The following is a 16,739-nucleotide window of genomic DNA, read 5'->3' on the forward strand; positions in this document are numbered from 1 at the left end:
AACAGGAATCTGGGAGGGCTGACTACAGTGAGACAGTCATTAGTTGGAAACCCTTGGGATCCTACTCCCAGAGAAGCAGCATGGCTCAGTGGAAAGAGCCCGGGCTTTGGAGTCAGAGGTTATGGGTTCAAATCCCAGCTCCGCCAACTGTCGGCTGTGTGACTTTGGGCAAATCTCTTCGCTTCTCTGGGCCTCAGTGACCTCATCTCTAAAATGGGGATGAAGACTGTGACCCCCACCGTGGGACAACCTGATCACTTTGTAACCTCCCCAGTGCTTAGAACAGTGCTTTGCACATAGTAAGCGCTCAATAAATGCCATTATTATCATTACTCATTCCCCAGTAGAAACCAGGGCCTGTGGTTTCTAAAAAAATTTTTTAGGTGATTAAATCACTTCGCTTCTCTGGGCCTCAGTGACCTCATCTCTAAAATGGGGATGAAGACTGTGACCCCCACCGTGGGACAACCTGATCACTTTGTAACCTCCCCAGTGATTAGAACAGTGCTTTGCACATAATACGAGCTCAATAAATGCCATTATTATCATTACTCATTCCCCAGTAGAAACCAGGGCCTGTGGTTTCTAAAAAAAATTTTTAGGTGATTAAACCATAGAGACTGGTTCGCCCAGCTCCTCACCTCGAGCAAAGGATAAGCAGGAAAGCTTACCAATGTGCAGGGTGGCCGAAAAAGTGTAGAAGCCGGCGACGGGGGCTGTATATTGACCACTGGTGAGGTTCAGGCCCAGACCACGGTGGAATGATCCCTCCTTCTCAGGCTGAAAAATAAAAAGCCAATGTCACCTATTTCATTCTCCTAGGGCATACTGTCACCAGCTTGTGGGCAGAGAATACGCCTCCCAAATCTGTTATATTCCACTCTCAATCATTCATTCAATCGTATTTATTGAGCGCTTACTGTGTGCAGAGCACTGTACTAAGCGCTTGGGAAGTACATACAGATCCACAATGGGCTCCCAGTCTAGAAGGGGGAGACAGACAACAATACAAAAGCGTGGAGACAGATGTCAAAATCACCAGAACAAATAGGGTTAAAGCTATATGTACATCATTAACAAAATAAATAGTAAATATGTACAAGTAAAATAGAGTAATAAATCTGTACAACTATCTATACTCTCCCAAGGTCTTAGTGCAATTTTCTGCACTCAGACAGCACTCGATAGATATCAATCAATCAATGGTATTTTTTTGAGCACTTCCTAGGAGCAGAGCTCTGTACAAACATGGGGGAGTCCAGTACAACAGAATTAGCAGGCAATTACTGGACGATCACAGGCCAAAAGGCGAGCAAGGCTGGGAAGCAGCGTGGCTCAGCGGAAAGAGCCCGGGCTTGGGAGTCAGAGGTCATGGGTTCGAATCCCAGCTCCACCACTTAGCTGTGTGACCTTGGGCAAGCCACTTGACTTCTCAATGCCTCAGTTCCCTCATCTGCAAAATGGGGATTAAGACTGTGAGCCCCAAGTGGGACAACCTGATCACCTTGTATCCTCCCCCCGTGCTTAGAACAGTGCTTTGCACATAGTAAGCGTTTAACAAATACCACCTTTTTTTTTTTTAATCCAGAGCGACTCTTTGGACCTCAATCAATCAATTGTATTTATTGAGTGCTTACTGTGTGCAGTACTAAGCACTTACTAAGCACTTGATAAGTACAAGTTGGCAACATATAGAGACAGTCCCTACCCAACAGTGGGCTCACAGTCTAGAAGGGGGAGACAGACAACAAAACAAAACATATTAACAAAATAAAATAAATAGAATAGATATGTACAAGTAAAATAAATAAATAGAGTAATAAATATGTACAAACATATATACGTATATGCAGGTGCTGTGGGGAAGGGAAGGAGGTAAGATGGTGGGGATGGAGAGGCGGGGATCAGGTTGTCCCACATGGGGCTCACAGTCTTAATCCCCATTTTACAGATGAGGGAACTGAGGCTCAGAGACATTAAGTGACTTGCTCAAGGCAGCAGACATCAATCAATCAATCGTATTTATTGACCTCAAATCAGACGCCTTCGCTAACAAGCCAACAGGAGGGCAGTTGAAGAAAATGTAACCTGACAAAATTGCCGCTGGGGAACTCAGAGGCTTGGGACTGCTGTAAAGTCAGTCACATTTATTGAGCACCTGCTGTGGGTGGAGCATTGGACTAATAACTTGGGAGAGTCCTATATAACCATAAACAGACACATTCCCTGCCCACAGTAAGCAACGGGAAGCGGAGTGCCGGCTCCCCAGACCCTGACCCTCTTGTCAGGGCATTTTTTTTTAATGGCATTTATTAAGCGCTTACTATGTACAAAGCACTGTTCTAAGCGCTGGGGAGTTTACAGGGTGATCAGGTTGTCCCACGGGGGGCTCACAGTCTTAATCCCCATTTGACAGAGGAAGGAACTGAGGCCCAGAGAAGTGAAGTCAGTTACCTCATCTGTAAATTGGGGGAGAAGACTGTGAGCCCCACGTGGGACATTCATTCATTCAGTCGTATTTATTGAGCGCTTACTGTGTGCAGAGCACTGTACTAAGCACTTGGGAAGTACAAGTTGGCAACATATAGGGACGGTCCCTACCCAACAGTGGGCTCACAGTCTAGAAGATGAACTGCGTCCAACCTGATTAGTTTGTATCTACCCCAGCGCTTAGGACGGTCTTGATGACAAGACTGTGAGCCCCCCGTGGGACAACCTGATCACCTTGTAGCCTCCCCAGCGCTTAGAACAGTGCTTTGCACATAGTAAGCGCTTAATAAATGCCATCATTATTATTACAGTTCCTGTTATCCTCTCTACTGTAAGCTCGTTGTGGGCAGGAAACGTGCCTGCCAACTCTGTTGTACTGTACTCTTCCAAGCGCTTAGTACAGTGATCTGCACACAGTAAGCGCTCAGTAAAGACGACTGAATGAATGAATAGTAAGCGTGCAATAAATACCATCAGTGATGATGATGACAATAGGAAGTGCTCAATGAATATCGTTAATTATGATGATGATGATACTAAGTGCTTAACAAATACCATTTTTAAAAAAGAGAGAGGCCCAGAGGCCTGGCTTGTTCTGGGTTAACCCAGGTTTCCAGGAGTAATGATAATAATAATAATAATAATAATAATAATAATAATAATAACTATTTTATTTATTTTATTTTGTTAATATGTTTTGTTGTCTGTCTCCCCCTTCAAGGCTGTGAGCCCATTGTTGGTTAGGGACCGTCTTTATATGTTGCCAACTTGGACTTCCCTAGAGCTTAGTACAGTGCTCTGCACACAGTAAGCACTCAATAAATATGATTGAATGAATGAATGAGTGAATGAATAATAATAATGATGGTATTTGTTAAGCACTTACTATAATAATAATAATAATGATGATGATGGTATTTGTTAAGTGCTTACTATGTACTGTGGCTCAATGGAAAAGAGCATGGGTTCTGGAGTCAGAGGTCATGGGTTCAAACCCCAGCTCCGCCAATTATCAGCTGTGTGACTTTGGGCAAGTCACTTCACTTCTCTGGGCCTCTGTTACCTCATCTGGAAAATGGGGATTAAGACTGTGAGCCCCCCGTGGGACAACCTGACCACCTTGTAACCTTCCCAGCTCTTAGAACGGTCCTTTGCACATAGGAAGCGCTTAATAAATGCCATCATTGTTATTATTATTATTATTATTATGTGCAAAGCACCGTTCATTCATTCAATCATTCAATCGTATTTATTGAGCACTTACTGTGTGCAGAGCACCGTCCTAAGCGCTGGGGGGATACAAGGTGATCAGGACGTCAACTCACAGTCTTAATCCCCATTTTCCAGATGAGGTCACTGAGGCCCAGAGAAGTGAAGTGACTTGTCCAAGGTCACGCAGCTGACAAGTGCGGGTTGGGGGTTCCACATCCCCCCCGGCCCTACCTCCTTCGCCTCCCCACAGCACCTGTATATATGTTTGTACAGATTTATCACTTTTACTTGCACATATTTACTATTTATTTTAGTAATGATAATAATAATAATGATGGTGTTTATTAAGCGCTTACTATATGCAAAGCACTGTTCTAAGCGCTGGGAAGTTTACACGGTGAATGATGTGCATCTTGATGTGCAATAATGATGTGCATTTAGCTTTATTTCTATTTGTTCTCACGACTTGACACCCGTCCACATGTTTTGTTTTGTTGTCTGTCTCCCCCTGCTAGATTGTGAGCCCTTTGGTGGGTAGGGACCGTCCCTATATCAATCAATCATATTTATTGAGCGCTTACTGTGTGCAGAGCACTGTACTAAGCGCTTGATAATGATGGCATTTATTAAGCGCTTACTATGTGCACTGTTCTAAGCACTGGGGAGGTTACGAGATTATCAAGTTGTCCCTCGTGGGGCTCACAGTCTCAATCCCCATTTTACAGACGAGTTAACTGAGGCACAGAGAAGTCCAAAGTCACACAGCTGACATTTGGCAGAGCCGGGATTGGAACCCGTGACCTCTGACTCCAAAGCCCGTGTTCTTTCCTACTGAGCCACACTGCTTCGCTGCTTCTATATGTTGCCGACTTGTATTTCCCAGGCGCTCAGTCCAGTGCTCAATAAATGCAACCGAATGAATGGAAGTGCCTGAGCCGGGATTCGAACCCACGCGCTCTTTCCGCTGAGCCCCGCTCCTTCTCATTCATGAGCGCTTCCTGTGTGCGGAGCACTGTACTAAGCACTAGGGAAGGACAAGTTGGCGACCTATAGAGACGGCCCCTAGCCATACTCACAATATAGTAGACTTGGAGCTCCTGCAGTGACCTCCGCTCGATGGAGATGTTCCTCCTGACCCGGCAGTGGAAGGCCGCCTCGACGTGGTGCTGCGGCCGCCGGCCCTCGGCCAGGGGGCCCGTGACCAGCGCCAATATATCAGCCTCCTCCGCCGGTTCCTGGCCTCCCTCCTCCTCCTCCTCCTCCGCTTCCAGGCAGTCCTCACAGGCCGGAAAATTCATCCTCTCCCGCTGCTTCACGGCCCCTGCGCAGCCGAGACAGAGGGTTCAAAGGGTCATCGGGTCCAGTCCCCTGCCTCCGGGCAGGTGTGACAAAACCACCCGGTCGCATGAAGTTCTCTAAGGACCACTGTTGGGTAGGGACTGTCTCTATATGTTGCCGATTTGTACTCCCAAGCGCTTAGTACAGTGCTCTGCACACAGTAAGCGCTCAATAAATACGATTGATGATGATGATGGATGCGCCACACTCTCTCTTGGTCCCCCCCTTCCAGATGTTTTCATCGTCCTTAAGTTCTTCCTTGTGTCCAACTGAAATAGCTCCTGCTTTAATTTAAGGTATTTCCTTCATTCATTCAATCACATTTAATTCATTCAATCGTCCGTCCGTCTCCCCCTTCTATTCAATCGTATTTATTGAGCACTTACTGTGTATTCATTCATTCAATCGCTTATATCATCTAATAATGGTATTTGTCAAGCGCTCACTAAGTGCCAAGCATTCTTTCATTCATTCATTCATTCGTCTATATCATCTAATAATGGTATTTGTCAAGCGCTCACTAAGTGCCAAGCATTCTTTCTTTCATTCATTCATTCATTCAATCGTCTATATCATCTAATAATGGTATTTGTCAAGTGCTCACTAAGTGCCAAGCATTCTTTCTTTCTTGCATTCATTCATTCATTCAATCATCTATATCATCTAATAATGGTATTTGTCAAGCGCTCACTAAGTGCCAAGCATTCTTTCTTTCATTAATTCATTCAATCGTCTATATCATCTAATAATGGTATTTGTCAAGCACTCACTAAGTGCCAAGCATTCTTTCTTTCATTCATTCATTCAATCGTCTATATCATCTAATAATGGTATTTGTCAAGTGCTCACTAAGTGTCAAGCATTCTTTCTTTCTTGCATTCATTCATTCATTCAATTGTCTATATCATCTAATAATGGTATTTGTCAAGCGCTCACTAAGTGCCAAGCATTCTTTCTTTCATTAATTCATTCAATCGTCTATATCATCTAATAATGGTATTTGTCAAGCACTCACTAAGTGCCAAGCATTCTTTCTTTCATTCATTCATTCAATCGTCTATATCATCTAATAATGGTATTTGTCAAGTGCTCACTAAGTGCCAAGCATTCTTTCTTTCATCATTCATTCTTTCATTCATTCAATCGTCTATATCATCTAATAATGGTATTTGTCAAGCGCTCACTAAGTGCCAAGCATTCTTTCATTCATTCATTCATTCAATCGTATTTATTGAGCGCTTACTGTGTGCAGAGCACTGGACTAAGCTCTCGGGAAGTCCAAGTTGGCAACATCTAGAGATGGTCCCTACCCAACGGCGGGCTCACAGTCTAGAAGACGATTGAATGAATGAATAGAAGGGGGAGACGGACGACAAAACAAAATGTATTAAAATAAATAGAATAGTCAATATGTATGAGCAAAACAGAGTAATAAATCTGTACAAACATACATACAGGTGCTGCGGGGAGGGGAAGGAGGTAGGGCGGGGGGGGATTCATTCATTCAGTCGTACTTATTGAGCGCTTACTGCATGCAGAGCACTGGACTAAGCGCTTGGGAAGTCCAAGTTGGCAACAATCTAGAGACGGTCTCCATCCCCCCCCGTCTTACCTCCTTCCCTTCCCCACAGCACCTGTATATATGTATATATGTTTGTACAGATTTATCACTCTATTTATTTATTTTACTTGTACTTATCTATTGTATTTATTTTATTTTGTAAATATGTTTGGTTTTGTTCTCTGTCTCCCCTTCTAGACTGTGAGCCCACTGTTGGGTAGGGACTGTCTCTATATGTTGCCAGCTTGTACTTCCCAAGTGCTTAGCACAGTGCTCTGCACACAGTAAGCGCTCAATAAATACGATTGATTGATTGATTGATCTAGAGACCGTCCCTACCCAACGGTGGGCTCACAGTCAAGAATACGATTGAATGAATGAATAGAAGGGGGAGACGGACGACGAAACAAAACATATTAACAAAATAAATAGAATAGTAAATATGCATGAGCAAAATAGAGTAATAAATCTGTACAAACATATATACAGGAGAACAAAACCAAACATATTAACAAAATAAAATAAATAGAATAGATATTTACAAGTAAAATAAATAGAGTAAGAAATATGTACAAACATATATACATATATACAGATATATCAAGACCGGGAGCCCCCCGTGGGACAACCTGATCACCTTGTAACCTCCCCAGCTCTTAGAACAGTGCTTTGCTCATAGTAAGTGCTTAATAAATGCTATTATTATTATTATTATTATTATTATTATTCTGGCCTTCCCAAATATTAACCATCTGAACCAAGTCCATGGCATCTGCAAGCTTGATGATCTTACTCTCAAAGCTCACCTCCTCCAGGAGGCCTTCCCAGACTGAGCCCCCTTTTTCCTCTTCCCTCCCCATCCACCCTCCCCACAGCACCTCTATATATGTGTGTACATATTTATTACTCTATTTATTTAACTTGTACATATTTACTATTCTATTTATTTTATTTTGTTAATATGTTTTGTTTCACTGTCTGTCTCCCCCTTCTAGACCGTGAGCCCGCTGTTGGGTAGGGACCGTCTCTATATGATGCCAACTTGTCCTTCCCAAGCGTTTAGTCCAGTGCTCTGCACACAGTAACCGCTCAATAAATACGATTGAATGAATGTTTATTACTCTATTTATTTTACTTGTATATATTTACTATTCTATTTATTTTATTATGTTAATGTTTTGTTTTGTCGTCTGTCTCCCCCTTCTAGACTGTGAACCTGTTACTAATAATAGTAATAATAATAGCATTTATTAAGCGCTTACTATGTGCAAAGCACTGTTCTAAGCCTGTTGGGTAGGGACCGTCTCTATATGTTGCCAACTCGTCCTTCCCAAGTGCTTCGTACAGTGCTCTGCACACAGTAAGTACTCAATAAATACGATTGAATGAATGAATATTTATTGCTCTATTTATTTTACTTGTACATGTTTACTATTCTATTTATTTTATTTTGTTAATATGTTTTGTTTCATTGTCTGTCTCCCCCTTCTAGACTGTGAGCCCACTGTTGGGTAGGGACCGTCTCTATATGTTGCCAACTTGTCCTTCCCAAGCGCTTAGTACAGTGCTCTGCATACAGTAAGCGCTCAATAAATACGATTGAATGAATGACTATTTATTGCTCTATTTTACTTGTACATATTTACTATTCTATTTATTTTATTTTGTTAATATGTTTTGTTTCGTTGTCAGTCTCCCCCTTCTAGACTGTGAGCCTGTTGTTGGGTAGGGACCGTCTCTATATGTTGCTAACTTGTCCTTCCCAAGCGCTTCGTACAGTGCTCTGCAAACAGTAAGCGCTCAATAAATACGATTGAATGAATGAATATTTATTGCTCTATTTATTTTACTTGTACATATTTACTATTCTATTTATTTTATTTTGTTTATATGTTTTGTTTTGTTGTCTGTCTCCCCCTTCTAGACTGTGAGCCCTTTGTTGGGTAGGGACCATCTATGTTGCCAACTTGTCCTTCCCAGGGACTTAGTACAGTGCTCTGCACACAGTAAGCGCTCAGTAAATATGACTGAATGAATGAATAGTTATTACTCTATTTATTTTACTTGTACATATTTACTATTCTATTTATTTTATTTTGTTAATATGTTTTGTTTTGTTGTCTGTCTCCCCCTTCTAGACTGTGAGCCCCCCGTTGTTGGGTAGGGACCGTCTCTATATGTTGCCAACTTATCCTTCCCAAGCGTTTAGTACAGTGCTCTGCACACAATAAGCGCTCAATAAATACGATTGAACGAATGAATGAAAGTCACCAAAACAGATGTGGAAATGGAACAGCCCCAGGACGCAATGTTCTTGGAAACCACTTGATATGCCCCCCACCTCCACCCCCGCAAGGTGGACACCGCACACTCAATCAATCAATCGTATTTATTGAGCGCTTACTGTGTGCAGAGCACTGTGCTAAGCGCTTGGGAAGTACAAGTTGGCAACATATAGAGACAGTCCCTACCCAACAGTGGGCTCATACTCCTATTAAACACTCACCTATTAATTTCATGGTTAAAACTAGCTGGTCCCGGATGATATCGCAGTCTAGATTAAGCAGGTTGAGGTCATCGAGCCTGAACCTCAATCCTGTCATTCATCGAAAAGTCACAGTGATAATAGTAATAAGATGCTTTAATACGGTAAATTAGAAATAAACATCTAATGCAATGAGTTTATGTAACACCTGCGGGACAGCGAAGGTCCTCAAAGGCAATGACGCTAGGTATTTTCACAAGTTCCTAAGAGGCAGGGGGGAATATTTATGCCCTTCCCTGCAGCGTGGCTTAGTGGAAAGAGCCGGGGTTTGGGAGTCAGAAGTCGTGGATTCTATTCCCGGCTCTGCCACTTACCAGCTGTGTGACTTTGGGCAAGTCACTTGACTTCTCTGTGCCTCGGTTCCCTCATCGGTAAAATGGGGATTAAGACTGTGAGCCCCACGTGGGACGACTTGATTACCTTGTATCTATCCCAGTGCTTAGAACAGTGCTTGGCACCTAGTAAGCGCTTAACAAATACCATCATCATCATCATCACCACTTGTCAGCTGTGTGACTTTGGGCAAGTCACTCAACTTCTCTGGGCCTCAGTTACCTCATTTATAAAATGGGGATTAAGACTGCGACCCCCCTATGGGACAACCTGATTGCCTTGTAACCTCCCCAGCACTTGGAACAGTGTTCTGCACATACTAAGTACTTAATAAATGCCATTATTATCATTATTATTATTATTATAGCATTTATTGAGTGCCCACTTGGTTTCTAGACTGTAAGCCCGTTGTTGGGTAGGGATCATCTCTATGTGTTGCCAACTTGTACTTCCCAAGCGCTCAGTACAGTGTTGTGCACACAGTGAGTGCTCAATAAATACGATTGAACGAATGAATGAATGAATCACCTTGCATATCCCCCAGCACTTAGAACAGTGCTTGGCACATAGTAAGCACTTAGCAAATACCATTATTATAATAATTATTATTATTATTACTGTCTAATCTACATATCTTATTTTTTCCCTCTACTGCATCACTTGAGTCCATGCCCTCTGAGCAGTTAGGTAACAATAATAATAATAATGATGGCATTTATTAAGTGCTTCCTATGTGCAAAGCACTGTTCTAAGCACTGGGGAGGTTACAAGGTGATCAGGTTGTCCCCCGGGGGGGCTCACAGTCTTCATCCCCATTTTCCAGATGAGGTAACTGAGGCATAGAGAAGTTAAGTGACTTGCCCAAAGTCACCCAGCTGACAATTGGCGGAGCCGGGATTTGAACCCATGACCTCTGACTCCAAAGCCCAGGCTCTTTCCACTGAGCCACGCCGCTTTCACCTCACCCCCAACACCCATAGCATTTATGTTTATATTCCCCCCACACACTTTATTTAATCAATCAATCAATTGTATTTATTGAGCGCTTACTGTGTGCAGAGCACTGTACTAAGCGCTTGGGAAGTACAAGTTGGCAACATATAGAGACAGTCCCTACCCAACAGTGGGCTCACAGTCTAAAAGATCACATTTGTTAAGTGCTTACTATGTACCAAGCACTGTATTAATTACCGAGGTAGATACAAAATGATCAGGCTTGTTACCACCCATGTCCCACATGGGGCTCACAATCTTAATCCCTATTTTACAGATGAGGTAACTGAGAAGATAAGTGAATCTCCCAAGGTCACAAAGCACACAAATGGTGGAGCGGGATTAGAACCCAGGTCCTTCTGAGTTCCAGGCCTTTGCTGTATCTACTAGGGCCACACCTACCTAGACTGTAAACTCCTTGAGGGCAGGAAACACGTCTAGCAACTCCGTTATATTGTTGTCTCCCCACTCAGTACTGTGCTCTGCACACAGTAAGTGCTCAATAAATACCATTGATTGATTTATATTTGGCGGTTTCCCCTAACGGTAATTTATTTTAATGCCAGTCTCTCCTGCTAGATTGTAAGTTCCTTGTAAAATTGTTCCTTGTTGATTGTAAGTTAGATTGTAAATTAGAGTCTGCTAACTCTATTCTACCCACCCAAGAGTTTAAAACAGTGTTCTGTGTGCAGGGAGTGGTCAATAAATAGCTCTGATCGAGTGGCTGATGGCCCTTCATTTCCTAGAAGGGAAAATTGCGGCCTACAGACGCTAAGTGACACACTCAAACTCTCTGGGGTGGCACGGAAATAGAAGCTAATGCTCCAGACTTCCACTCCAATCCTTAAATCATGCTTCCGACCCTGACTTCTCTCCTTCTTTCATCCCTTCCGCAAACACATTCACCCAACGTGGAAAGAAACCTCACCCCTTCCTAAGTGAACCTCTAATTCCCCAGAGGTGGCCAGCAAACCAGCCCGTTCACACACTCCGTGAACATCGCATCTCGGTATATTCCTAAACCGCAGACTGTAGACGGGAAGAACTGATGAATCGCCGCTGGAAATGGATAGGGTGGAAAATGCCAGGGAGAAGAATTCATTTTCAGTTTCATTTCCTTAGGTAAGATACATCGTCTAAGCAGCAACTCAGACGCCGACTTCGACTTCCAGGGATATGGTGTCACAGGACGATTTTAGCTCGGGTTCTCCGAGCGGCATTAATCATCAGAGCACGCCTCAATCCAAACAAGCTATTTTGGCTGTGCTTATTTTTACGGAGTTATTTTTATCTACGAGCTGTGAGATCTTGGCAGGAGCCTGAAGTTCACCACTGCTCCCTCGCTGCCGCAGAAACCCAACGAGTGCGTATATTTTCTTCCCGTGCTTTCGCGCACATCTTGAAATTCAGACTGGGAACCCACTGTTGGGTAGGGACTGTCTCTATGCGTTGCCAACTTGGACTTCCCAAGCGCTTAGTACAGTGCTCTGCACACAGTAAGCGCTCAATAAATACAATTGATTGATTGATTGATTGATCTGTTGGAGACGGCCGCCATTCGGACAGCCCCGGAGGCCGAGAAAGTAGGAGTTGCCTGGATTCACGCAGGCGGGATCTGTGGGCCAAGTGGGCATGGCCTATCATCTTAGGACTGTCTCGGCGTTTAGTACAGTGGTGGCCACAGAGTTAGCGCTTAAAGACTGCAAAAATAAAGCCCTGTTCTATCTGTTGGAGTACATACTTTTTAAAAATTTATTTATTTATTTATTTATTTGTTTATTTATTTTTATTTATTTATTTATTTGTTTATTTATTTTTATCTATTTATTCATTTATTCACTTATTCACTTATTTATTTATTTATTTTACTTGTACATATTTATTCTATTTATTTTATTTTGTTAATACGTTTGGTTTTGTTCTCGGTCTCCCCCTCCTAGACTGTGAGCCCGCTGTTGGGTAGGGACCGTTTCTAGATGTTGCCAACTTGGACTTCCCAAGCGCTTAGTACAGTGCTCTGCATACAGTAAGCGCTCAATAAATACGATTGATTGATTGATACAGGTGCTCGGTTTCGTCATCTGTAAAGTGGAGAATCAGGGCCTGTTCGCTCTTCTAAGTAGACTGTGAGCCCCGTGTAGGAAAGGGATCATGTCTACCTGATGAACTTGTGTCTACCCCAGCCCCAGCATTTAGGATGGTGTTTGACACGTAGTAAGTGCTTAACAAATACCATAACAATGATAATAATAATCTAGATTGGGAACTGAGACAACAGTAAGTGCCCTGAAACAATAAAATAATAATATCAATCAATCAATCAGTTGTATTTATTAAGCGCTTACTGTGTGCAGAGCACTGTACTAAGCGCTTGGAAAGTACAAGTTGGCAACATATAGAGACAGTCCCTACCCAACAGTGGGCTCACAGTCTAGAAGGGGGAGAAGCAGCGTGGCTCAGTGGAAAGAACCTGGGCTTTGGAGTCAGAGGTTGTGGGTTCAAATCCCAGCTCCGCCACTTGTCAGCTGTGTGACTTTGGACAAGCCACTTCTCTGAACCTCCGTTACCTCATCTGTAAAATAGGGATGAAGACTGTGAGCCCCCCGTGGAACAACCTGATCACCTTGTAACCTCCCCAGCACTTAGAACAGTGCTTTGTACATAGTAAGCGCTTAATAAATGCCCCAGCACTTAGAACGGTGCTTTGCCCATACTAAGCGCTTAATAAATGCTATCATCATTATTATTATTATTACTACCCAAAGTCTTCAGGGAGTTTGGTAGGGGGGGGATGAGGCGGGGGTCAGTCCAGGGCTTCGATCCTCAGCAAAGGAGTTTCCAGCTCCCCCTTCTTCTAGGGTGGTCATTTCCACACTCCAACTCAATCAAGCCATCAGTGGTATTTATTTAGCGCTTACTGAGTGCAGAGCACTGTACTAAGTACTTGGGCCAATACAACAGAATTAATGGACCTGAGTCCTGCCCAAAATGAGAAGTGGAACTGAAGGACTTGAAGCTTGCCCTGGGGGAGGATGAGGGTTTGGATGCACGTTTGAGTGTTAGGAAAAACAGCTGGCCCTTCTCTAAAGAAGAGAAAATGGTCCTAATGAACCCAGTAGTACTATTGATGATGATGATTATTTATTATTATTATAATAATGCACCCCCCCGCATCTTACCTCCTTCTCTTCCCCGCAGAACCTGTATATATGTATATATGTTTGTACATATTTATTACTCTATTTATTTATTTTACTTGTACCTATCTATTCTATTTATTTTATTTTGTTAGTATGTTTGGTTTTGTTCTCTGTCTCCCCCTTCTAGACTGTGAACCTACTGTTGGGTAGGGACTGTCTCTATATGTTGCCAGCTTGTACTTCCCAAGCGCTTAGTACAGTGCTCTGCACACAGTAAGCGCTCAATAAATACAATTGATTGATTGATTATTATATTATTATTATTGCTGTATTATTATTATTATTGTATTTATTAAGCACTCATTACATGCCAGGCACTTATTACGTGCCAAGCGTTGGTGTAGAGACAAGATATTTAGAATGAACACAGTCCCTGTCCCACATGGGGTTCACAGAATACAAATTCTACTGCAGAAGATTATTTATTATTTATATTATCAATTATAAATATTATATATTTATTTAACAGTATATTATTATATCATACTATATGTGATAATAATATTATATTAGTAATTATACACATTATTTATTTATTTTACTTGTACATATTTATTCTATTTATTTTATTTTGTTCATAGGTTTGGTTTTGTTCTCGGTCTCCCCCCTTCTAGACTGTGAGCCCGCTGTTGGGTAGGGACCATCTCTAGATGTTGCCAACTTGGACTTCCCAAGCGCTTAGTACAGTGCTCTGCACACAGTAAGCACTCAATAAATACGATTGATTGATTGATTGATTGATTGATACAGGTGCTCGGTTTTGTCATCTGTAAAATAGAGAATCAGGGCCTGTTCGCTCTTCTAAGTAGACTGTGAGCCCCGTGTAGGAAAGGGATCATGTCTACCTGATAAACTTGTGTCCACCCCAGCCCCAGCATTTAGGATGGTGTTTGACACGTAATAAGTGCTTAACAAATACCAGAACAATGATAATAATAATCTAGATTGGGAACTGAGACAACAGTAAGTGCCCTGAAACAATAAAATAATAATAGTACTATTGATGATGATTATTATGGCATTTATTATTATTAGTAGTAGTAGTAGTATTTTATATATTATTGTTATATTATTATTATTATTGTACTTATTAAGCACTGATTACGTGCCAAGCGTTGGGGTAGAGACAAGATATTTAGATTGAACACAGTCCCTGTCCCACACGGGGTTCACAGAATACAAATTCTACTACAGAAGATTATTCATTATTGATATTATCAATTATAAATATAATATATATTGATATAATAGTATATTGTTATATCATATTATATGTGATAATAATATTATATTATTAATTATACCTATTATTTATTTATTTTGTTTGTACATGTTTATTCTATTTGTTTTATTTTGTTAATATGTTTTGTTTTGTTCTCTGTCTCCCCCTTCTAGACTGTGAGCCCACTGTTGGGTAGGGACCATCTCTATATGTTGCCAACTTGGACTTCCCAAGCACTTAGTGCAGTGCTCTGCACACAGTAAGCGCTCAATAAATATGATTGATTGATTGATTGATACAGGTGCTTGGTTTCGTCATCTGTAACACGGAGAATCGGGACCTGTTCGCTCTTCTAAGTAGAATGTAAGCCCCATGTAGGAAAGGGATCATGTCTACCTGATTAACTTGTGTCCACCCCAGCATTTAGGATGGTGTTTGACACATAGTAAGTGCTTAACAAATACCAGAACAACAATAATAATAATCTAGATTGGGAACTGAGAGAACAGTAAGTGCCCTGAAACAATAAAATAATAACAGTACTATCGATGATTATTATTATGGTAATCTTATTATTATTATTATATATATTATTGTTACATTATTATTTTTATTGTATTCATTAAGCACTTATTACATGCCAAGCGTTGAGGTAGAGACAAGATATTTAGATTGAACACAGTCCCTGTCCCACATGGGGTTCACAGAATATAAATTCTACTGCAATCAATCAATCAATCAATCTTATTTATTGAGCACTTACTGTGTGCAGAGCACTGTACTAAGCGCTCGGGAAGTACAAGGTGGCAACATATAGAGATGGTCCCTACCCAACAGTGGGCTCACAGTCTAGAAGGGGACTGCAGAAGATTATTTATTATTTATATTATCAATTATAAATATCATATACTTATATACTAGTATATTGTTATATCATATTATATGTGATAATATTATATTTTTAATTATACCTATTATTTATTTATTTATTTTACTTGTACATATCTTTCTATTTGTTTTATTAATATGTTTTGTTTTGTTGTCTGTCTCCCGCTTCTAGACTGTGAGCCCGCTGCTGGGTAGGGAGCGTCTCTAGATGTTGCCTACTTGTACTTCCCAAGTGCTTAGTACAGCACTCTGCACACAGTAAGCGCTCAATAAATACGATTGAATGAATGAATGAATTTATTTGTACATATTTATTCTATTTATTCTATTTTGTTAATACGTTTTGTTTTGTTGTCTGTCTCCCCCTTCTAGACTGTGAGCCCACTGCTGGGTAGGGACCATCTCTATGTGTTGCCAACTTGTACTTCCCAAGCGCTTAGCACGGCGCTCTGCAAACAGTAAGCGCTCAATAAATACAATTGAATGAAGGAATGAATGAAGATGGTCGTCGTCTGACATCTCTAATTCCAGGAATTCCATTTGGAATTCTGTTGGTGCAGGGAGGGAGAAAAGGTGGTGGGGCCGAGAGGAATGAGTCTTTTCAGAAACAATCCACTGATTCCGGCTCCCATCAATCAATCCATTGGTGGTATTTATTGAGCACTTTGCGCAGAGCATTGTACTAAGCGCTTGGGAGAAGCAGCGTGGCTCAGTGGAAAGAGCCCAGGCTTTGGAGTCAGAGGTCATGGGTTCAAATCCAGGCTCCACCAATTGTCAGCTGTGTGACTTTGGGCAAGTCACTTAACTACCCTGGCCACAGTTCCCTCATCTGGAAAATGGGGATGAAGACTGTGAGCTCCCCGTGGGACAACCTGATCACCTTGTAACCTCCTCAGCGCCTAGAACAGTGCTTTGCACATAGTAAGCGCTTAATAAATGCCATCATTAATATTACAA

General features: G+C 41.7%; 1 protein-coding gene across 1 annotated transcript in view; it reads right to left on the minus strand.

The window, feature by feature from the left end:
• The window catches only part of ERFE (erythroferrone), a 35,270-nt gene that overhangs the window by 5,483 nt on the left and 13,048 nt on the right, over nt 1-16,739 (minus strand). Inside the window, exons 4-5 of the mRNA XM_038749677.1 lie at nt 4,779-5,023; nt 672-780 (exon numbers count right to left, since the gene is read on the minus strand). Coding sequence (XP_038605605.1) covers nt 672-780; nt 4,779-5,023 — 354 coding nt within the window. The remainder of the gene's footprint in view (nt 1-671; nt 781-4,778; nt 5,024-16,739) is intronic.

The sequence above is a fragment of the Tachyglossus aculeatus genome, chromosome 7, assembly GCF_015852505.1.
Source record: "Tachyglossus aculeatus isolate mTacAcu1 chromosome 7, mTacAcu1.pri, whole genome shotgun sequence".
Lineage (NCBI taxonomy): Eukaryota > Metazoa > Chordata > Mammalia > Monotremata > Tachyglossidae > Tachyglossus > Tachyglossus aculeatus.